Below are 24,730 nucleotides of genomic sequence, written 5' to 3' on the forward strand. Positions count from 1 at the left end.
GTCAGTGTTTTCTTCTCCCTGACACTCCCTTGTTCTATTAGCTCTTTGGTAGTTTTAACTGCATACTTTTTTTAATGCAGGTAGATAAAGGCCAACTTTTTTTAAGTTGTCTTATAGCCTTAAAATCAAGAAGGCCTCGCAACCCCCGTGAAGCTTTGCATTCCAATTTTAACTTGATTTCTCACACTGATATGGTGTTCCAAAACAGTTCTCATTTGTTACAATAAAATCAATCAGGGGTTATGGCTATACCAGCAGTTTGTGTAAAAGTCCCCAGATAGTGTCTGGCTTATGGCTGGCTAAATGAAGAATGAGGTGGGACCATGGATGTATGGGTGGGACCAGTCAGGCATTTGCATTATTTTTTTTAATTTCATTCATATGCATCCAATATATATAATGTAAGCACTGGACCACAATTCAGTCAATATATTTAGGCTAATTAACAAATGATTTCAAAAAAACATGTAAGCTAAAATTTAAGTTTTGGTTTTACAGCAGACAAGTGTTTTGATGTTTTAGTGTAGCTCACTCATCAGAAAATGTATTTATTGGCATTTCCTGTGGCACATAAACAAAATGACGTCATCTCCAAATTGCTAAAATAACATTATTTTTTCTTTAAATGTGTGCTATCGCCATGTTTGAGTAGCTCAGTTTGCACAAACCCTGGCGTTTGTCGCCACCAAGTGAAATGTCTCTGCTGTCTTTGCCATAAATCCAACTGCCTGTGATGCTCGCGTGCACGTGCGCGCGCCTGTAATCAAAACGAACCTGTCCAGTGATCATGAATGTTACACATGTTTGAACCGAGGCCCATACGCTCCCATCTTCGGGCGTACAGAAATTTCGAGAATACCGAAACATGGCGCGCCGTGCGTGCGTGGGGGCAACCCCGTCTCAGCCTCCATCTGATGGCAGCATCAGGCAGTCCCGTGAAACATTTGCGTGGGAGTTCCCTCCACCGCCATGTCGGGGGTGCATCGCTCTCTCTCTCTCTCTCTCTCTCTCTCTCTCTCTCTCTCTCTCTCTCTCTCTCTCTCTGTTCATCCTCCCCCACATTAACAGCTTAGCACAGCAGCTCCTACTGTACAGCATCCAGCATCCAGCATCCATCCCTGCCTGGGGAGCAGCAGTCCTACCCGGCGCAGCACCGACGCACGGAGGGGGCGCATCACCTAAGTGATGCCACAGCATCAGTCGCATTTCGACAACAAATACTGAGAGTAGACTCTAAAAGGAGGGAGAGAAAACAGCTTCAGCCTCGAAGACAGCAACTGCCCATGAAGATGTCTAACGCTGACATCGTCTTAAACGCCACCGATCGGATGGTGAAATGTAAGTTAGCCTACATTTTGCGTTAGGCTATGGCTGTAGAAAGATATTACATAACATCTCCTGTATTTAGCTCCTCGTGGTTTGGCAGAATATGGCTTTTATTTTCATGTCGTGCATTAATGGTGTATGCGGCCATCAAGTTATGTTCACGGTGATGATAGTGAGCTGCTGGAGCTTTGATGTTGATAAACAATCCGGTTTTCTTTGCCCGGTTTTCGGGCATAAAGCTTAGAAGCGGCAGTGCAGCGGGGAAATATGGATTTTATTGCACACATTTATTTATATTGTAATCTTTGCTGTCACGATGTTACTGCCTATGTTGGCTTTAGCTCGGTATAGGCATAAGAGGAGAGATGGAAAAACAGCTGAATTACCGAGCTTGTGGTAGAAGCTGGGGCAGTGATGCAGCAGGATTTCACAGGCTTTGACAGGGCCAGTGGAAGAGGAAGAGGGCATGTAATTGACATTTAATGGGGATATATTTTACCGGTAGTGAGTCATGTTTTGATTTGTTGAGAAAAGGTCTATATGGGATCCCAACAGCTGCATCAGTAGATGTTGAGAAGGATGACTTGGACAACTTGGATCAATGGAGGATGATGAAGTGCTCACAGTTGTGCCATAACTCATTTGATCAATGCTCATTTTGACAATGGATCAGCTCACAATCACCACTGTGCCTGAATATATTCACATTCTGTAGACTATATTGTCGTTCATAATGGCCGAGTGGCTCAGTCAGCATTAACTACTGTGTCCTTTAGGCTACAGAGTTGTGGAAACATTGAATAATCTGCACTATGAGATGCACTTATGTGACAACAAATGCAGGCACAATGAATGTCCTGTAAGCATTTAACTGTTACAATTGAAAAACTAACTTTAGGAATTATACTTTCAGGTCTGGACACTCAAAAAGGAACTATATTGTGAATCAGCAGTCCTTCCCGAGGGACCCTAACAATCTTATGTTCAGACTCATTTTTAATGGAAATAACACACTGTGCATCCTAAATTCTGAAACATACCATACTGCTGACAAATTTTATTATATTTGCCATGTTAGCAGATGATACACTTCATTGTTTTGCCAGAACATTCTCTCCAAACAGTGCATCTAGCCACACTATCATTTGTCACAATGTCACAATATGTCCATAGGAAGAGAAAGAAGTTGATAAAATGACATTAGTAGTTGTTGTTTTGAGCAAGACCTCAGAACCAAGATATAACTGTTGTTGTTTTTTTGGCAAAGCTTTACTGACATCCAGGCATTCAAAAAGATGTCAAACAAAAGGTTCAGCAAACGCTGCACAGACAAAAATATTCTGACTCAGACTTTTGCTTTTGTAACATGGTCATGTAACATTTAGCATTTTCGTACACAGTTCTAAACACTTAAAGCATATTTTTCTGGTTCAGTAAAATAAAATGCATTTGTTTCATTTTTGTTATTCTCGTAGCCTTAGGTCATTTAAAAACCTTTCTCAATAGCTTCACCTGTCTTCAAATTCCCATTCATTTGCTCTTTTGGACCATCGAAAATGGATAATTTCTCCGTACACGAATGTTCCTTGTCACTTCTATCCGCTCTACTATTCTTGTATTCCACTTTGAAAAAGTAGTAAAACCCAAGTTTTTTATAATCCCCAAAAGGCTGAAAAGTTAAAAAAAACTAGATGCAAGAAAATGAATCATGCATCCTTCAGGTGATCAAAGGAAGTTATCAAGACAATGGCGATTTTGATAAGTCGAGACATTTCTGACAGTTATTGTGTGTCGTATGTAGAAAACTACTGAGCACTGATTCTTCAAGGTACTACTACAAGTTATTTGTAACTCTGTATACATTTAGAACTTAAACCACAGCAAGTTTCTTAGCGCTTCTCTTTTTTCTTACATGTTTTAACCTGACAGACCATATCTTAAGAGATACAATAAGTGCTGGTCTGTGCAGTTTGTTTTCCACGGCACTGTCACCGCCGTGCTGTGGGCATCGAGAGGCATATTCAGGTCAGTTATTTCAGGGAATGGGGCCTTTAGTACACCTGTGAACTATCTTACTTTATTATAGCACCGTAGAAAATAATTTTCTTCATGTCACAGTCACTGTATCTTAAAGAACTACAGTATGTGAATTTGTAACTGTTTTTTCATTGTTTGAAGCTATAAAAGCAGTTTCTTTAAATAAGTAATTATACAACAATATGAGAAGCACTGCACTGAGACATGATATGTCAGCTTTAAACTCAACAGGCCTTGCGTCAGGCTAAAACATTCACTCCAGCTTTCAGTAGCAAATATGCAAATTGGTTCACACTTATGTTGATAATAGTTTATCAATGGTTACGATGGCGCAATAGTTGGGTTTAGCAGAACAGGTCTGCTTTGATCTAAACGTTTAACATTGGTCGGGAGGTACATAACCCTTCAAACATCTGCATAAAGCAGCTGGTGGAGCTGTAGGGGGTGGGTGGAAAGAAAGCAACACAACATATGCTAAAAGCTTGACACTTGGGTCTGTAGACCTGTATGTTAATTGGACCTCTTATAAATGCACACTGTCTAGTTAGTCCAATCAGATGAAGCCATTTCCTGACTGAACCCAAGGTTGCTCATTAGCAACATAAAATGCGCTTTCATTGTTTTCGAGCTTGCAGTATGGAGATACCATTCTCAGGAAAATGTGTTTTGGCATAAAAAAGTGTACATTACAGGCTCATATTCCTCAATGTGATCGGAAAAAAATTATGTGTGTCTACCGCATGAGCATTTCCAACAGCATCTCTGTGAATCTCTAATGCAAATTGCAGTTTTCCGTGGGGGCACTGGCTGTACTCCAACAGTCAGCTGCTGGTGCTGCTGTTGCCCGGCAACATACTGTATTTCGTAGTTCAACTCTGCTCTGGTGCTGAGCAGAAGTCAGCTTTTCATCTCATCTCATCTCATCTCACCATACATCTATTTCAGTGGGCTTGTACATTTGAGTCTACATATGTATGTGTCTGCAAAATGCATTGTTGAAGATCATTTGTCCAGTATCTGGGTTGCTTTTTTGGATTGTTTTGTTATTAGTGGGCTTAATCCTTTGTTGCTCCATTCTGACTAAAAAAGCTAAGTGTTATGTCCTTTTCAAAGCATCTGGATGTGGCTCTATTTCAGTTCATGTTACTGGTAAAGAAGTGCCAGCAGTTTGAATAAAAAGTATAATCAGTTCATGTTGATTTAAGTTTCTGCATTTTACATTCATGTAATGTCAATTACAGTACATATAGCAATGCATTTTGGCCTTCCAGTTCTGACTGTTTTAAGATACTTATTTTAGGCAGTGTTTTTATAGCTCATTGGCTCATCTACTTCCTCTCAATTTAAGGTAATTCATCACTGCATTTGAGATGTATTTTGCCAAGTTGTATCGCCATGCTGTCAGGCAGCCAAACATTGCCATTAACCTAACTAAAACTTGAATGGTGATAGTGCTGAGTTGATACTAGCTGGTGGTAAAGTGTCAAAGCACACATCGCCATCACAGATACACACTGCACACCGTTAACATTCTTTATACACTCGCTGGGGTCCGCCTCATTATCCCAGGAGCAGTGACTTTGAGGAGATTTCTCTAGTCAAGCATTCATTATTAAAGAGCATGTTGATCATGTTCGGTTTAAGCCTGAGCTTTGAGACTCTTCCTTTGTCTACTCTTCTTTTGGCACTGCTGAGTGGCCCTGTTTGCTATGCACTGCACAAATCTTGCAAGCATACCATTAGCCTACTCCTGAATATACTGCTGCTGATGTCTTGTTTCATGTGTACATAATATGTGCGGGGATGGAGTAAAGTACTAGAATATTTTACTAAAACTACTCAAATTAAAGTAAAAAATCAGAGTAAACATTTCTGAGTTACGTTTTAAAAGGGGAGGGGGTGGTATAAGATGACGATAACGTTATATGATAGAACTATTAAGTTAAAGACCACCTTTAGGCTACAAAATAAAGTGCATTAACATGCACAATATTGTCTCACACTAGGGAAACAACCTCATGCCATCAAGCCCTTATATCCAAACAATAAATTCCTTACAGACAGAAATTTGCATCCTGTGAATAGAACTCATTATCAATTTTAAATATACAACCACCTTTCTCAGTATAGCCCTAAAAGAGTTAACCAGAAAAGAGGACAAAATATCAGACAATTACACAAAAATGACCAACAATAAATAAAAAGAGCTATGGACACTGCGGCGGGTGCAACAAGCATTATAAGGTTTAATAGGATATTAAGTAACCTGCCACTTTAATAACAGAATAAAGCTTCAGCAAGGCAGCCAACACAGAGATGTAAACACAATATAGTACAAAGTGCAACACACACAACAACACGTTTCTAGGCAACGCAGTGGTTGTTGACGTCCTCCTCTGAAGTGTTGTTGTTGTACCCTACTCACCTGGCTGAACATCATTCTGCGAGTCTTGTGCACTGCAAAGTCCTCCTCAATTTGCTCTCGGTGAAACTTCTCTGCTTGGTCATTCTCAAAGCATACTATTTCTATTACTATTACAAGTCCACTCAGCATCTCTGGTCCCATTGTGCTTCTCAAATTCAAAATGTTTTGATCTGAAGCAGTCACAGCTTTGACAGGGATTATTGTCACAAACAGCAGAAAGGCCTCAAACACCTAAATGAAGGTAAAAATTCCTAAGCAAATATAGAAGTCACCGCTGGAGGATCCACCATGAGTATTTTAGCATTTAGCATTTTAAGGTAGTCCCAGAATGCACCTGTTGGAAACGCAACATCTTCCATGTTTTATTTAGGCCACTTAGCGTGCTCGCTGGATGGTAAATCGGTATTTAAGGTAGATGCAACCTTTTTTTTAACTAAGCCGAGGTACAATAATGCTAACCTTAACCATAATCAATAATGACGTCATCCTTTGTTTTATTTCAATTTTGTGCATTTTTGTACTGTTCACTAACTGCAAACCCTGGCCTAGGTGCGACCACATCCCCCCGCACACCCTTGACACTTGACTAGTGAACATTTCAACATGTATGCTCAGAGGGTCAGCTGAGTACTGAGCATCTTCTGCTCTGCTGCAGCTGCTGATTTGGCACCATTATTTTGTTCCTTTTCTCACACAGTTTATCGTGTGTGTGTGTGTGTGTGTGTGTGTGTGTGTGTGTGTGTGTGTGTGTGTGTGTCTTCTTATTCTAATGAATTTTGCAACTGGACTTCATGTGACTTATTTTTCCTTTCATTGGAATTATTTAAAATTAGAAAGAGTTTTCTGTGTTAAGAGTAAGAGTAATGCCAATACATGGCAATTCAAAGCTTGTAGTCACAGTACACAGAGATCAGCACCAGATCTAATAAATAACCTTTGCTGCCACTGAAGTAATGATCTGTGGTTGGATTTCACAGTTTCACAGGCAGTCTGTCGGGAAGGTAGCTGGTGCATTTTAATGGCCACGGGCTTTAGCAATCCAGGGAGAGTGCTGGATGAATAGAGTGCTTAGATGTTAGCTGAGTTTTATCCAGCACTCAGAAAATACTTAGCAAGTAACCACACATCTGTACTGGAATAACTGTTAGTAGCTGACAGTTTGTTGGGCGTCAATTCCAGTTACTGATCCAGCTGCTGTTTATATACAATTTAAATTTATATTTTAAGTAAGGTATGTTGTATTTAATTGTTTGCTTTACAAATAGATATTATTGACATAAAATAATATAAGAATTTACATACAACACATGTAAAACATACTGCACAAATAACTGCAGAGTGATTAGCATCTCTGACCCACCATTTAAAAAAAAACTAATTTGTACATATACACATCTGTAAGGAATAATAGTGTTTGACATATATTTCTGAATAAATTAAGGTATTCCTGCTAATATAAATTGGCAAATAGCTTCTCATACTTTATGCATATTAAGCAAAGTCATGTTTATGATAAAGGTTTTCATGCCAAAGACGTTTACTGTAAGTCAACAAAGATGGATGCAGCAGCAGCACAATAATGCCTGCAGGCGAAACATAGATGTGGTTTTCTCAAATAGAATTTCTGCATGAATTCCTTGATATGTTGTCTGTATCATTCCTGAGTGGTTTTTGCCATTATTCTTTCACAACAGTGCAAAACGACTATAACCAAGAATTGTATTCTTGATGGCATTAACAGCCATAGTTACCGTGATGTCCCCTCTGTTTAAATGTCACCATGTGCCTGTGCTCTGTCCTCAGCTGTCCCCTTCCCCCTGAGCCACCGCCTTACAATTAAGGAAGTGTTTGACTGTGAAGGGAAACCTCGTGTGGATCTCCTGAAGGCCCACCTCACCAAGGAGGGCCGTGTAGAAGAAGCTGTGGCACTTCGAATCGTCAGCGAGGGAGCAGCTATCCTGCGTCAGGAGAAAACTATACTGGACATTGAGGCACCAGTCACAGGTATTAACCCTATTACCAATATTTACCTGGCGCATCCGGGTGACGCAGCAGCGACAGTGGCATCAACTGGTTGCTGCGCTTCGGTGGCCGTCATGTTGAATGTAAACAAAAAGCTGCTTTGCCGTGGCTGTGCTATCGTCATCGTGTAAAGTCCACCTCAACGGTTCTGATTGGTGCCTCGATTTGGAAAAATTGGAAATGGGCTTGAATGGGCTCTTGGCCAGACTGACTTGCAGAGCAAATCTCAAATTTGCCGGAAGTTCGTCAGGGTTTTCCCAGGCTAGGACTTTTATGCTAATGTAACTGACCATCTTAGAACATATAAACGTCAACATAAACTTAACACACCCAAATACATATCTATATTTCTACCAGTCTACTCACATTTATGAACGCACACATGGATGGACGACTCACAGAACAAAGCTAATACAATTTATAATATCTACGATGTATTCCTCTTAACCACTTTCACCGCTAACACCATAAACGCGTGTCAGCACATGTTTATGTTTATTCTACAAATACATATATATAAATATATACTATAACAAATTCACACCTAGCTAATATTAATGCAGCCTAATACAGCAGCCCTTATATGTATTCTACAAATACATATATATACACTATATATTATCTAAGGAAAAAAATGTCACACCTAGCTAATATTAATGCAGCCTAATACAGCAGCCCTGTAATAAGTAATCTAATTTCTGATGTTTTTAATGTTCAGTTTGTTGTTTCAGAGAGGTGTTGTTTCAACTCACTGGTCATTTTAAAGGCCGTGGTTTGTGGTGCTGTTGAATTGTATTGCATTATACTGAAAGGCGTTTCTGATATTTTCTCCACCCCATTTATATCAATGAGGATAGAGAGTCTGGTCTGTGGTTGTGTGACCTTGCCTTACTGTTTGTCTGTTTGTTTTTTATGTTTGGACAATTGATAGAGACATACAGGAAACAAGTGAAGAGTATGACATAGACACAGACTAGACCTGAATAGAACTGGGGACGTTGCGGTTATCTGCAAAATTCAGCATGTAGCACTGGTTGAAAAAAGTTGAACATTTAGCAGCTACCTTGATACTGAAGTAGTCCCCAAGAGTGATATTTCAAAGATTTTTTTTTCAGAAGTGAATATTCAGAATGTTCAGAGACACGTCTCCAAATGAATGCTCGTGTTGCTCCATGTGTGCTGGATGTGGAAGAAGGTAATTGTTTGCCAACACTTTAGTCAGACTTTGATTGTGTCTCAAATCATGCACTTTTGTACTTTCTACTTTTGTAACTTGCTATTATTAGTATATAGTGCGTTCACACTAACAAAGTATGGCCAAATGGAGTGTACTACTGCACTCAAAACATTGAGTGTGGAACGCTGGACACTACTCTCCCTCAACGGTCACCGTCTTTGCTATGTAGCAGAAGCTACGGCACCACCAACATATTTTTTAACTTGTGAATATGACATGCAAGAAAGCTGCAGCGGTTACAATTGAAATGGCGAAAACCGAACTATACAAATGTAATTAATACTGGTGTTCTTTTCAAGAAGTCATCACTATTCTGTAGTCATATAGTGAGTAAACAAGCAGGTATATATTTTGTCTGGCAACAATAGGTGATATAATAGGTAATATAATGCTCCGCCTGGCTGCAATTTACCAATAAAGAGAAGAAGAAGAAGAAGAAGAAGAAGAAGAAGAAGAAGAAGAAGAAGAAGAAGAGTGATTTTCAGTCATTGCATAACGGCCGTGCGTGATTTGAGACAACACTACCCTGTCAAAATGTACACACTACACAAGTGAGTACATAGTGTACACAGTGTACTCACGAAAGTACCCAAATTGATACAAAACCTTGTGGGTTTGTTAGCTTGTTGTGGAGTTTGTTTGCTTTTGTTTATTTGGTCATAAACTAAAGTATTGGACAACTTAAAATGTTGACCTGATGGTGGCACTAGATGAAAAATATAGGGTATAGTCAGGATAAAATACAATTTATGAGCATGGGGGAAATTAATGCCTAAACCAAATTATGCTTTTGTTTGTACCTGTAGTACAAAAATAAACAGGGCACCTGACTGGAGCACAAGCAAAGATGAAATCACATAAGAGATACTGTATCCATATGAGTGTAAGTTCTTACAGCAGGAAACTGTCACTTTCAGGTAGAATCATCATTATCTTGTCATAAAAGTGAAATAGACCAACAGCATTTCAGTATACTGAATCTCTTATACTGAATCTCTCATTATAAGTCCTCTCATCAAACACTAAATCACTGGTTCCTTTTTGGTTGAGGCTTTTCAAGTAGAGTGTACTACTGTGGTGCTTTGACTCCGAGGAGAGCATTATTGGGTCTTTCTTTTTAAGTTAACTAAAGAAACCACATTCTGGCTAATCCTGCTCAACACTTGTGTAACTTAGTAAAATACCCAGTTTTATTTTAGTGAACCAGCAACATAAACATAAATCAAGGTAAAAGGTAAGTAAAAAGAAAAATATGAATTAAAATTATTATTGAAGATTCTGCACTGTTATCCCAAATTAGTTGACTTTACTAGAAATTTGCGTGGAAACCTGTTACCTTAAAGTTTTACACAAGGTGAAACTTAACAGGTCAAGTTGTATTAACACAGAGAGGTTAGTTGATGCAGTAGACAAATCAAGTTTACATTAGTAGTCATTACTAAAAATCATTAGTAAACATACATTATTTTTTTCTGGAGCCATGTTGTCTAAAATAAGCATGTTAAAGCTTTAGTGTGTACATTTTTTATATTAATAAACGTCCGTTACATTCAAGCCATTGCCAAATGAGTTACATTTACTTTACTACTTATATTTATTAGCTACAAAGCTAATTAAGACCTCAGCTCAACAAAACTCTCTCTGTATTTCTCAGTATGGCTATGTTCAAAAACTGAGTGAAGATAATGACCTCTACTGAAGAGTCCATCATGTTTTTGTAATCCTCTGTGTCCTCCTTGGCTACTAGCAGCTGCGTGGAGAAGGGGTGATGCGCCGACAGTTTTGTTCTCATTACTTTGAATTTCTCATGGGGGAGACCAAAACTACACACTATAGCTTTAAACATGCAAAGAAACATAACAATTAAAAACCTTAGGCTCATTAAGTCATCACTAACTAAGGAATATATACCATAACTACTGTTTTTCCTTTATGACAGCCTGATTTTAAGAACAATGTATCCAGTTCATTTGTTCCATAAAATGTCTGTTTCATGTCTTTGTGAGCTTGAGTTGTGTTTGAATGTCTCTGCAACTGTGTGTGTGTGTGTGTGTGTGTGTGTGTGTGTGTGTGTGTGTGTGTGTGTGTGTGTGTGTGTGTGTGTGTGTGTGTGTGTGTGTGTAGTCATATATTATGAAGAATTTATGCACTTGTGAATCTTTACTTGCATGGATGTGTCGCGTGTGTGTGTGTGTGTGTATGTGCGCATGTGTGTGTTTGATTGCTTTAGTCACACAAGCAGTCTCCCACTCACATTGCTCTAAGCTTTGAGTGGGCGAAGGCCACTGTGGAGCTGATAGGTGAGACAGAAAAGAGAGAGGAGATGGAGGATGAGTAGGAGAGAAGGAGACAGAGGAAGATGATAATGAAAAATTGAAGGCAGTGAGGAAATGAGATGTAGTTTTGCACTCCAGGGCCATGGTGTTCGCTGTGAAAAAAGTATGTATCTCCCCTGCAGGCTTGAGCTTTTTCTACCTCTTTGAGGTGAGAGCTTCTCAGTTCTCTGTGAAGGACAAAGACCTTTCAGCCATAGACCGTAGCAATATATCAATAAGATGAGGACAGGAAAAATTCATACCATTAAATTACTCTTTAGATGTTTTAATACTGGCAGTGTGGCTGTAATTGTAGATTAAATATATATTCTTGCTTTAGGAATATGAATATGCAGGAATATTATTTTCATAGTTTTTTCTTTTGCTCTGCTGACTGTTAAAAGTGGAGTCCATCTTGGTCCTACTTGACACAATGTATAGACATATTGGAGGGGCCAAAGACTCAGCAGATAATAGAATAACAAATGCTTTTCTTAATAGTGACAATGTTACCTTCTCCATTAAAGGAGTTGTGAAGTGTGTTGGGGCAGGGTTAGCCTGTTATTACAATAATCCAGAGTAATAATGAAGAATTGTTGTCATAGCTGTAACGTGTTTAAACTAGCATACAATATGCAATATGTTTTTTTATTGTGTATAACATATTTAGCTTTTGTTATTTATGGCATGTGTTTATGGTTACATAACATCTACAATTCACTGGACATTGTACTTGATTGTAAGTTTACTACTTTGATATCTTGATAGTAGCAACAGCAGTTATGATCACAATATGTCACCTTTAAACAATATAAATTAACTGACTGTTGAGATACAGATATTAACACAAACATCTCCATGTAGTTGCACTGCCTGCCCGCCTGTCTATTTATAAAGCTAACCTGTGAGCATGAGAAGAAGATAGACACCTCTGCTAGAAAGTGATACCTCTGATACTACTTACTGCCATGCCATCCTGCCAGAATATTCTCGACTGTCTCTTTTGTTTTCTGTCTTCGAACCAATAGATAAAAGAAATGGATCTCTGGCTCTCCTTACAAATGCAGGCACCTTTTATTGGAAGAAAAACATCATTGATTTTTAGCTTCATAACAATACAACTGTATCCAATTATTTGTGAGTGGGTTTCATAAACTACAAGAGGTTTGAGAGTTGAGAAGAAGATGGATGTGCACACTTACATGCAAAACACCGAGATGCAGAAAAAGATGGTGAATCAAATTCTTTGATTCTGTAACGTTTGCTGTCCTTTTGTTGTTTTCCAGTCTGTGGTGACATCCATGGGCAATTCTTTGATCTGATGAAGCTGTTTGAAGTGGGAGGATCACCAGCCACAACACGGTACCTGTTCCTTGGGGACTACGTGGACCGTGGCTACTTCAGTATTGAGGTAAAACCATCAGAATATCATTAAGTATGTCATGGGGGAAATAAACTGCAGAAAGTTTTATATACTATCGCTATAACATAAGTTATACAGCTTTTTGCATGGAATAATACTTTGTTCATGTATGTGTTTTGACAGTGTGTTTTATACCTCTGGTCGCTGAAAATCCTCTATCCAAAGACACTATTTTTACTTCGTGGAAATCATGAATGTAGACATTTGACAGAGTATTTCACCTTCAAACAAGAATGTGAGTACATATAAGTGTTTATCATATTGTTTTTTATTATTTATATATCTGTCTCTCTGTGTCTTGCTAATTTCATGTGTAGCCTGGAGCACTTTTGGTAATGCACCTTTCTGTTGACTGTCAAGTTAATTCTGTATGACGGCACAAAAAAAGTCGGATGGATTTGTCTGTGAACAATTGAAAATTTAGATCTAGCAAAACGCATCTACTTTCTCCTTGTAAATATTTCACTGTACTAGTTTTGTAATTTTGTGTAGTTCTATAAAGATGTCTCACAAGAACAAACCAACATGCAATATTTAATTTTATGTGCAAACATATTTGTCCAGTAAAACTGTTTCTGATTCTTTTGATGTACATATTGTGTGATATCTGAGAGAATTGATGCAGCTGATTACACGTTTTTCTTCTGTCAGGTAAAATCAAGTACTCAGAGCAGGTGTACGACTCGTGTATGGATGCATTTGACTGCCTTCCCCTGGCTGCACTCATGAACCAACAGTTTCTGTGTGTCCATGGTGGGCTCTCACCTGAAATACACACCTTAGATGACATTAAAAAGGTAACAACATACTGCCTCAGCACCACCAAGCCTTACTGCACGTTGGTTGTTTTAAAAAAATTTTTTTTAAAACTGGCATTTCTGATTTTTTTATGTTAAGTTGGATCGGTTCAAGGAGCCGCCGGCTTTTGGGCCCATGTGTGACCTGCTGTGGTCTGATCCTCTGGAGGATTTTGGCAATGAGAAAACCCAGGAATATTTCAGCCACAACACAGTGCGAGGCTGCTCTTACTTCTACAGGTGAGCAGTTTCTTTTTCTACTTCTTTCCTGCAGCAACTTCAGTCATTCTGGATTATAATAACTTTATAACACTGTTATTGTCCATACTTAGATACTTAACTGCATTAAAATCCAAATTTACTAAATGATACATTGCAGAGTTGCTTTAATGCATTCAGTGGTCTGAAATTTTGTGTTTATGCCATCTTGCATTGCGAGCAATCACCCACATCAAGTGCCTATCATACACTGCACTGATCCCATTAGCTTGACCCATGTGGCTCATTACAGGTCTAGTAGTAGTAGGAAAATAAATGAAATGAAAGAAACTCACACTGTGAATACTTTAACAATAAATGCTCATATATACGTAAGCTAAAAAAATGAATCTTGTATTGGTTGATCATGAACTAGGTGGTTTCTTCTTCACACCTCTTCTACTTCATTAAGCTGTGTATTTAAGAGAAAGGAGAAGATAGGGGAACGGGAATGACATGCATTACAGTAAAAGGTCTCTGAGATCTAATTTAATCCTTCAAGAGAATTGCTAGAGTACAGGGTGAAATGTGGCTGTTACACAGAAGCCTTGCAACCAAAACTCTTAATATCAAAAATAGATGTTAAGATTAGAAATTATTAATAGATATCAAACATTTATTGCTACCTGAGCAAAACCGCAAAGAACAAAACAAACAATAGACACACACTTAACCCTGCATAATGGGATAGCATGGGAAAGGAGGCTGTGATTAAGAAGACTGAATGATTCAATTAATGAATAGATAAACATATCCTTAAAGCCTATAGATATTGTGTGTGTGTGTGTGTGTGTGTGTGTGTGTGTGTGTGTGTGTGTGTGTGTGTGTGTGTGTGTGTGTGTGTGTGTGTGTGTATATAAGTAAATGGGCCACATTGACTTGTGGTTAACAACGGTTTTGGAGAAGAGGTTATCTTTTTGACTTACAGAGCAGATTGTTACAGACAAAGGATTAGCTGGGTGAACCTGGAGTCAAATACAAATAGAGGCAGAGAAAGAGGAGTAAAATATAATAGCGAGACAAATTAGGAACAGGTTTGTGATGCAACTATTCAACCTCCATGAGCATGTAAAAGAAGGAGGAGCACTGTCCTAATATTGTTGGGAGATGGAAGAGAGGCTGTGGAAGTAGGTGGTGGTGGTGAGGAGAAGATAAATTATTAGCTGGCAGTTGTTGTGAGAGTTTTCTTAATGAAGTTTCAGAACAATACAGACCCCTCTGCGTGGGAGCTGCAGTTCTGCTCATATCACGAAAAAGTAAAGTCAGGAAGATTTACTCCTCCACCAAAGACAAAATGACTGATGGTATGTGCAGAATAATTGCAGTTCAGATTTACATTATAACACATGTAGTTCTCATTTCGGTGTGTTTGTGGGTGCACAGAAGTGTCAAAGGTGACCTTTGCTTCAAATAATATCAGAAATAGTTACACTAAAGTGCAGACGTTTCTGTTTTCATGATATATTTCCACAGATAAGATCACCTTGTTACTTTGAGTTTACAAGCACCCGTGGAGAGTATCTGACACAGTAAAAAAAAGCAGGTTAACTTCCCCTTTCACTGCTGTTAAATGGTCACCGGTGAGAAACCATCTTCTAACAGTGAGAGAGGAGCTTAGTGAGGATTATTCTGTAGATCTGTGGAGGATGCTGCTATAATAGTCATCTAACTCCCCATGGCTTTGTTCTGCCTTCACTCTCAAACTTACCTCTCCATCATTATGACTCTTGCCGACTATACAGTATGTATGCATGCAGAGAACCACATTCTCCTGGGAAATGCAAGAAAATCTCTATCTGAAATAGAAGTATGTATAAGCAGGTTAAGAAAGAAATGGTGTACATTAAAATGCAATAACATATAGTACAGTTATTTGACTTTAAGCCAGTTATTTGACTTTAAGCTACATACTGACAATGACTGATTGTTTTCAATACATGAACTGTGCACACAAACATACATTGGGCTGCATTATGTGACTCCCTATACAGGTGTTCTATGAAATCAATACTGAGCATTTTCCTCTCAAGTAGTCATGCAATTGCTTGCTCTTCAGAGCTAAGAATAATTTTTGTAATAGATATAACTTTTTCTAGAAGATCCCATGTGTACAGAGTTTTGAACAGTAAATGCCATGCATGCCTGCTCTTGGTTCTCCTTTGATATTAAATCAAACTTTTATGTTAACAACAACCAAATGGATGCATTGTAGAACACCGTTTCCCTCTTGTCAGAATGTAAAATGTTCGTGCCCCCTTTTTTGATAAAAAAAAAAAAAAATCCTCCAGAATTTTAAAGAGGTTTTACAAAAAGCTTCATATATCCTTTTTATCTGGAGACAGTGACACAACTGATCCATTTCAATAATGTGATGTTGTAATGCTTTAACACACAAGGGTTTGTATTAAGTCTATTGTCATATAATACTAGCTACACGTTCTGTTACATTTTGCAACCTTGTCAGAACTATACAATTATCAATATCGAAGCACCAACTAACCAAGTTTAATTTTTTGTGCAGTGATTGTAATTAGGAAAATGTGATTCTGCCCAGTGATTAGGAATATGGTTATAAACTGTTTTTATATTTGGGGATTATGAAAGTGATGCCCGACAGATGGATTGTTTTTAAGGGAAAGAAAAAAAACCTCTCAGTTTCACACTCACAACCCAGCACTTCCATCTCTCTCTCACTCACAGGCTCACCGACACATACTTGTGTGTTTTCACAAAGGGGAGAGAAGGAATGTGAGCCGCAGGCAAGCAATGTGTGTGTACTGTGTTCCATCGCAGTAATCAATAAATATCGTTGGAGTGGACAAAAGATAAATTAGTACATAGTGTACTGTTGGATCTTTATTTTTATGTTATTATGTGACATTTGTGCCAGTACTGTGCACAAGAAACAAAAAAAATAATCTTTAACAAGTGTGATGCAAAAAAAATATATTTCTAAGTTAGAAATGTATTGTAGATGTGTTTTAGAAATAGAAAGACTTACATAACATTTTACAGTTCTATTAGGATGTACTGTCAGCCATAGTGGAAAGAGTTACATCATATCCATATTAGTGTGTAACAGCTATTCCTGTAATTTATATATTGGCCACCAAGGGAATGTTAGCCATGTGTCCTAGATATACGAAGATGGCACAGTTTCGCCAGGTGCTCAGGATACAGCAGTCTCCTTGTTTTTCTTCCGGCACAAACCTTTAAGCACTTAAATATTTTAAACACTTCTGAAAGTTTGATGGGTGCATCGATGGCAGTGACTGTAAGAAAAATGCCAGAAGAGTGGATTGTAGCTTACGAAGGATGTACTGTAGGTTACTGTAGGTCTGGAAAAAATAGTTGATGGTCACAAAACTCAACCATTATGATTGATCATTTAAAAAGAGTTGGTTTCTCAGATTCGATTATTGTAGACTTGTGGAGTCTAAGTTTGAAAATACAGTCCATGTGGATCATTGCAAACAGTAATTAGCAGATTTAGACTATAAGAAAGTTTTTAAATATCTAAATGCCTGTGCAGAAACTTGGCTTGCACCAACAAAATCTGGGGTGTTTGCAGTGAAGTCAAGGACGTGTCTGATTTATATTTTACATTTGGTACTTTTGGCTAATGCTTTCACCAAGAGCATCTGTGAGTGCTGTCTTCATTAGTGCTTTATTCAGCAAATATTTTGTACATTCGACTTTATTAGCAATTATCAAAGTCATTAAAGAATACATTTCTTAGAAAGATAGCTAAAACAGATTAAAAACCAATCAAGGTAATGTTTGATAGCAACATCATTTAACAGGTCTGTACTTACGACTGATGGATCTAAGGATATTCTTTCTATATATATATATATACTGTATATCTGGAATACAGCAGCTTGAAGAAACAAAGGAATCACAAAGGACTTTTCAAAACTAAGACTGATTGAGGTGTTGCTAAATTGAGGCCATTAAAATTTTAAAAGAGCTAATTAAACTGTAATCTATAATCTTTTTTTCTAACCCAGGAGACACAGTTTGGGGGGATGATACAGTCTCTGAATGACATAACACAACCTTCTAGGTATTACATAACAACTGTGGCGAGAGCTACTAAATGGAAAGCTACAATCACACTGTAGCTGAAGTGTCCCAATTCTGATAACATGTCCCTCCTGTGTGACACAGGTCTGATGTTTTCTGGGCAGTCTTATGTTTTCATTTTTTCTTTGGAGACAAATTCAGGACCTACATCTGATAACCCTAATCCTAACCTTAACCCTAACACTTGGCTGCAATCTGCCATCTCTCCAGGACCTGTACGCCTCCCGGACGCTGAGGTGGGCAGGAAAGATTGCAGCTCATCCCTCTCACCCAGACACAAACTGTTCGAACCTCTCCACTCTGGCTGAGGCTGCAGTCCATCCGGACCAAAACCTCACGCCATAAAAACAGTTTCTTCCCCTCTGCAGTCAGCCTCACAAACAAGGCCCTGCCCCCCCCCTAGCCGCTACACTTTGCATTAACCTCCATCCTGTCTATACATCTGCCCATTGCTTACAGTGCTTAACCTACTTAAACAACTATTTTGTATTTATTTGTCTCTGTTTCGGTATTTATTGTTTATTCTTATTCATTTTTAATGTGTTTGTTTGTTTGTTTATATGTATGCAGCCAATCACCAAGGCAAATGCCATGTAGTTCCACTATTGTGGCAGTAAACTGCTTTCTGAATCTGATTCTGCTCCATATCTGCTCCATGACTATGCAACTATAGTCTGAACTGTCAGATAGGAGGTAATGTGGTTTTTATCATCTTTCCCCATGGGGCAGCTCATTGTCCATCTGGCCAGAACAACACGGAGGAAGACTTCAGCATGCAGCCAGTGGAGAAATAACAATCCCAATCCAAAAACAAATCTCGATAAAAACAATTCACAAAAGAAGATTTTATGAAACTCAAAAGATCAAAATCATAAACTGAGAGGATCAAAATCATAGGAAGACCCAAAACAATTGCAACAACATGTGGGTGAAATATGAATTTCTTAAAACAATTCAGCCCTTAACAGTCAAATTAGTAGTATTTATATTTCACCATAAACAGTACCAATCATCAACTAAAAGAAAAATGGCAGCTGAAGGGAGCTGTGAAATTTGGGCAGCAGCAGCAGGAAAAGTGGGACAAACAATATTATTTCTCCAAAACGTTGTCCTGAGGCAACATCAGACTTGACAGCTTAAAGTGACTATCTTGTTGCAAAGGGTGCATTGGATTTTATAGAGCATATCTTATGCCATGTGTGAGTGAAGCATCACACTCAGTTTGCCTGAGCTACCTCGCAGCTTCCTTTCCTTTCAGGCACATTTCCTGTCAGGTTAGAGCTGGGGGCCAGGAAGCTCTGACTGCCGCTTATACTGGGTTAGTTTGTTTTTAACTGCAACAGGTAGCTGTTGGATTAGTTTTTCACACCATTGCATCATACTCAGCAAGGTTTCCATAAATGCATTTATGAGTGTTAACTTTGTTTATTTTCTGGTGAGTGAAACTGTATGTGAAATTAGTAACCTGCAGCTTAAATGAAGTTCGGTTGTGTGATTGGAAAAAAATTGAAAATGATGGTGAGATTGTGTGCTTAACTGAATTGATTTGTACTTTGTCATACTCTTTTATTTTATAGCCTGATAAGCATTTTCAGAGATGTCTCTAAACCCAATTTTGATTTACTCTTTTCCAGTTATCCAGCTGTATGTGAGTTCCTACAGAGCAATAACCTATTATCAATTATCCGAGCGCATGAAGCACAAGATGCAGGGTATGTTATCCCCACAACACACATTAAAAGACACACATATCCACACAAACACAAATAAAAACATATTTACATATATAAGAACAAGCTCTGCCTTTTTTTTATCTCCCCCTGACCGCCTTGAAGCTACCGGATGTACCGTAAAAGTCAGACCACTGGATTCCCATCCCTCATTACCATCTTCTCAGCACCAAACTACCTGGATGTTTACAACAACAAAGGTCAGAAAATATCTCTGTTCCTTTTATACCCATCTTTGATTCAGTTTCTGTTTGCATCTGTATCATATTTTTGCACAGTAACAATGTTGGTTTTTTTTAATTGCAGAAATGACTAGGTCCAAGTATATGGCTGGACCGTGTATGATCAATGTGCTAAATTGTGGCGGTAGTAAACATCCACAGTCACTCTCTCCCTCTCGATCGACCACACACTTGCTAAGCCCACACTACGCACTGAGCTTTTCCTTAAAGCAGCTTCGCTACTCTTATAACATTACGCATCCAACTGTGTCAACACCCTACAAATATAGGATTGAAACTAAAGTATGAATATAAACATATAGAAAATTACAGTGGCTACTGCGGTCCAGCCAATAAATATATTTCCGTTTAAAACCCCATATATTATATAATTTCTATGGCTATGTTAAGTGGGCAGGCAAGCCTTGAGACATGAATTTACGGTTTAATTAAATGTTGCGACAATAAATAGTAAAACCTGGTGTCATGAAAGAGAGGTGCCCCAATTCCATTTTAACTGCATCTGGGTTAGATTTGAAGAAAAACACTTCACTTCTGACAAAATTACTACCATGGGCTACAACAGCTCCATGACGTCCCTATTAAAATGGTTTCAACAGCACAAACTGGAGTGTATGGGTTAATGTGTCTGCATTTAGCTTGTGAGAATGCATCAGGGAGCCCCCGTTTGTTTGTGTTCTCAGATCTGTGTCTTGGTTGCTATGGGCTATGGGAGATGGGGAGCGTGGGAGGGACTGTCGGCATCGCTGACTATCTCCATGTGGCTTTATCCCTCTTGATGTAACAGTGTCAGCAATCCCTAGCCTCCGCTAGGCCATCTAGTGGTTAAATGTCTCATTTTTTGCTGTCTCTGTTCTCAAACATACAGTACTGTATGTACAAAAAATATTAAACTGCGTAACATCACGGAACATGAGTACTAGTAATTTGAAGAGAGCATTTGAAACATTGTTGTGCATATGACAGTATGCAGTGAAAATATTCTGCACAGTGCACCCGATAAAACAAAATGACAGTTTGAGTACTGTGCTGAGTTTGCCATTGCTCTGGAGGTTTTTTGTTATATAAGCATAGATTTGTGTAGCACATTATAACTTTTCTTTTAAGCAAATGTCATAAATACAACCTAACCCTTAAACCCTAATCTGATTCTATTCAATATTTCTTTAAGTAGCATAATCATCTTGGAGCGAACTATTAACAGGACAGGATGGGTTAGATTTTACTCTGTCTCTCTTCTGCTTCCCCAACAGCTGCTGTACTGAAATATGAAAATAATGTCATGAACATCCGACAGTTCAACTGTTCACCCCATCCCTACTGGCTGCCCAACTTCATGGATGTCTTCACCTGGTCTCTGCCATTTGTTGGCGAGAAAGGTATTAAGTGTTTCAAGAGCAAAGTATTCTAATCTGTCATCTTCGTGGCTTATTGCTCAATGACTTCACCTCGTTCCTACACTCTGTTTCTTTCCCAGTCACAGAAATGCTGGTGAATGTGCTGAGCATCTGCTCTGATGACGAACTCATGATGAATGATGAAGATGAGATATTTGATGGTAAGACATTTTGTAAATAGTGATTTAATAATGTATTTATATTTATCAATAGTGCATTGTGGGTTAAATTACGACTCCATACAGAGAACCAGGTCTTTCATGGAAGGAGATCTCCACACTTGATACATGCAGTTAATTATCATGTGATTTTGTTAATTATGTAAACCTATAACAGTTCATCAGAAAAAAGATGAAGATTTGTGCTGTATTGCATTACAAAACTAAGACAATGTTTGCATCAGATAGACAATAAACACAATTTCTGATTTCTCATCACTACATACAAGCTATGACAACAGAATCTCTAGTATAGAGTCACATTGCAGAGCATTACAGTATCTAATGCATTATAATGGCCTATGATAACAGTGTGTATTGCAATAAGGGGGACTTTTAGTATCCTATGCATCAAGAAACACATTTTATGTGTCATAGAACTCTACAACAAGTTTCTTATGCAATACATGGGCTTATAATGACAGCATCTATTGTATCAGAGAAGCCTATTATGACAGGGTGTGTATGTATTTTTTTGCAGCCAATGCAGCTGCAGCACGCAAGGAGGTGATCAGAAACAAGATCCGTGCTATTGGGAAAATGGCCAAAATGTTCTCAGTTCTCAGGTAGACTTTATGTTTGTAGAGTACAAAACCGTATCAGGTGTTTCTGTGTGTACATGTGTGTAGAGTGAGTATGTATACACTGTTGTCAAAATGGGGGCATCAAGTTTTTTCTTCAGTTTGATCAGGGTTCAGTGAAGTTTTGTGACCTCGTTTCCTGCAGAGAGGAGAGTGAAAATGTGTTGACGCTTAAAGGCCTGACGCCCACTGGCATGCTGCCGAGCGGGGTTCTCTCTGGAGGCAAACAGACACTGCAGAGTGGTGAGTTAATACAAGGCTCAGCATAAGCCTTTTTCTCTACCCTTCACTCCATTTTTTTTTTTTGATTTATTTCTTCATCAACAATCTCTCTCTCTCTCTCTCTCTCTCTCTCTCTCTCTCTCTCTCTCTGCCAGCTTTGTTTGTTGGCCTCTTAGCGATGCTCTGAACCCATCTAAGCTAGGACAGAAGAACCTAAACTGCTTTTCAATATTTCTGTCCTCTTACCTAAAATCTATTACAGTTTCAGCTCAATCTCTTTCTGTTTCAATATATCTGTCCCGCTCTCTCTCTATGGATCCATCTTTTTTATTTTTTACATATCTAACCAGAGATTGACACCAATTGTCTCAGTATTGATGCATGGCATTCCTCGTGGTTTGGCTGCATTGCCAGTGAACATGTATATCTCATCTGGCCTAACATGAGCCACCTTTCCGCTGGGGCTGCATTTTACATTTGCATGGCTTTATCAGGAGTAACCTGCTCCCCTCCTCCCCCCTCAGCCACCATTGAAGCCATCGAAGCCATCGAGACGACTGATGAGGACGGAGAAGGTAAACCTGTGCCCCATCTTCAACCCCTCTCAACATATTGTCAGGGCTTCGTGCTGCAGAGGCCACCTGCCACTAACATGGCATGCACACAACAGCTCACACAATAATTACTCCATCAAGTGACATTTCAGAGGAAGGTTTAAGGCACTTTACTTTGCAGTACCATTGATTCAACTGGATGATTGCATTTTAAGAGGGGATGCATTTGGGAACTGAACTGCAAAATCTATTTTATAAAACATTGTTATTTGTAATGTAGGGTGAGGATGTTTTTAATTAATTGTTTTCTAATGTGTGCCTGAGTGGTGAAGAGAAAAAAACATCTCACAATTACCAGTATTTGCAGGGTGGGAAGCTGGTGAGGGATTGTGTTCTCGTCACTGTTTGGTCAGGGTACATGTACCAAGGGGGAGGGAATCTGTTCATGGAGATAGCATGAATTGTTGCACATTTAATGCAATCCTGTCCCAGGATTCTCTATGTGTATCAATCTACCAACATAGAGAGGCTTAGCACCAGCAATGACTGTAGCACACATTTGGAATTGGTCATCACAAATTGGGAGAAAATGGGGGGGGAAATAGCTAAATAAAAAAAGGAACATCTTTTCAGTCCAGGGTCAATTAAAACACTGGGACTGCAAAGGCAAGTGCTGCTAAGAGATGCATGACTACAATACTTCATTGTTTTTAGTTTGGCTTATAAATGGCCACCATCTGGTACTAAAAAAAGTGCTGCATGCTCAAGAAACAGACCAGAGCATCGACATGAAATATACATCCTGACGGCTCAATTCCTTATATGTCAAAGGTAATCATTGCTCCCTAACCAAGAAGCTTTGGTACAAACAGCAATGTACAGTACAGAAATCTTTTTATTTACATGTACAGTTTATCTTATTTGAAATAACTAGCAGGGCGGTAGACATTTGTAGACATTGATTGTTTAGAAATTTGTTTTGATAAATTACATTTTGGGGGAAATACATAATATGATATGACATGCCATTACAAGGTGAGCCTGATATGTTTATATGCGTTTTCTCTTTTTAGCTATCCGTGGGTTCTCCCCCCAGCACAAGATTGCCAGCTTTGAGGAGGCCAAGGGCCTCGACCGCATCAACGAGCGCATGCCACCTCGCAAGGACGGGGTGAACCATGTGGGTCACTCCATGGGAAAGATGAATATGTCAGAGGCAAACGGCACGGATGACAACAGCAACATTTAGTGATGTGTTGTCAGAGCCTCAGAACCGTTCTGCTGTTGCTCTGTGCAGCAAGACATTGCCAAATTGGGAATTCAGGCCTCAGAACAGAGAAATAAACCAGGCCCACTGACAGAACATGAAAATCTGCAGCAAAACTAAAACGGGCGAAAAAGGTCATTTTTTTCATGACAGTATGTCATCGCACAGTTGGGGGGTTGGGGGGGGGGGGGTGGGGGGGCTGGGGTTCACAGCAGAGTGCAGGGATAAGAAGAGGCCAGAAGGCTGCAGCCTGACAGAAAAAGTGTGGTTGAAAGTTGTTTCTGCCTGTTGTTCCCTTTCTCAGTTCAATTACAGACTGATATGTTGGGGGTTGTGTTGTTCTGAGTGCTGACAAATGTCTGCTCCTTCATTACAGGGCCTGACAGAAGACATAATTGCAGTATCCATGCCACACAAATCATGTTACTGTTTCATAAAGTGTTTATTATGAATGACTCACAAATTCACTTCATGAGGAAAATAATTTTACCTAATAAGTTTACCTACATGTTTTGCTAGTATTACCAAGTCACACCTTGGTAACCTCTTAAAACTTGCAGCGCGATATTAGCAGTGGACTTAAATTCATTAAT

General features: G+C 38.9%; 1 protein-coding gene across 1 annotated transcript; it reads left to right on the forward strand.

Moving 5' to 3' along the window:
• The first annotated feature begins 1,144 nt into the window (after positions 1-1,144).
• On the forward strand, positions 1,145-24,297 carry ppp3ca (protein phosphatase 3, catalytic subunit, alpha isozyme). The gene is made up of 14 exons (XM_078266609.1): positions 1,145-1,338; positions 7,592-7,792; positions 12,649-12,773; positions 12,909-13,020; positions 13,437-13,582; positions 13,683-13,822; positions 19,561-19,638; positions 19,762-19,856; positions 21,152-21,277; positions 21,376-21,456; positions 21,995-22,079; positions 22,240-22,337; positions 22,841-22,891; positions 23,944-24,297. Exons 1-14 carry the CDS (start codon positions 1,284-1,286, stop codon positions 24,117-24,119), a joined length of 1,569 nt encoding a protein of 522 aa, XP_078122735.1. The 5' UTR covers positions 1,145-1,283; the 3' UTR covers positions 24,120-24,297.
• Positions 24,298-24,730: the final 433 nt, after the last annotated feature.

The sequence above is a fragment of the Sander vitreus genome, chromosome 13 (genome assembly GCF_031162955.1).
Source record: "Sander vitreus isolate 19-12246 chromosome 13, sanVit1, whole genome shotgun sequence".
Lineage (NCBI taxonomy): Eukaryota > Metazoa > Chordata > Actinopteri > Perciformes > Percidae > Sander > Sander vitreus.

What these genes read in the sequence shown, in the direction of transcription:
- ppp3ca (XM_078266609.1), top strand. Translation starts at nt 1,284, where the DNA reads ATGAAGATGTCTAACGCTGACATCGTCTTAAACGCCACCGATCGGATG. An exon ending in CACCGATCGGATGGTGAAAT is followed by an intron (nt 1,339 to 7,591) that starts GTAAGTTAGCCT and finishes CTCTGTCCTCAG; the next exon opens with CTGTCCCCTTCCCCCTGAGC. An exon ending in CAAACAGACACTGCAGAGTG is followed by an intron (nt 22,338 to 22,840) that starts GTGAGTTAATAC and finishes CTCCCCCCTCAG; the next exon opens with CCACCATTGAAGCCATCGAA.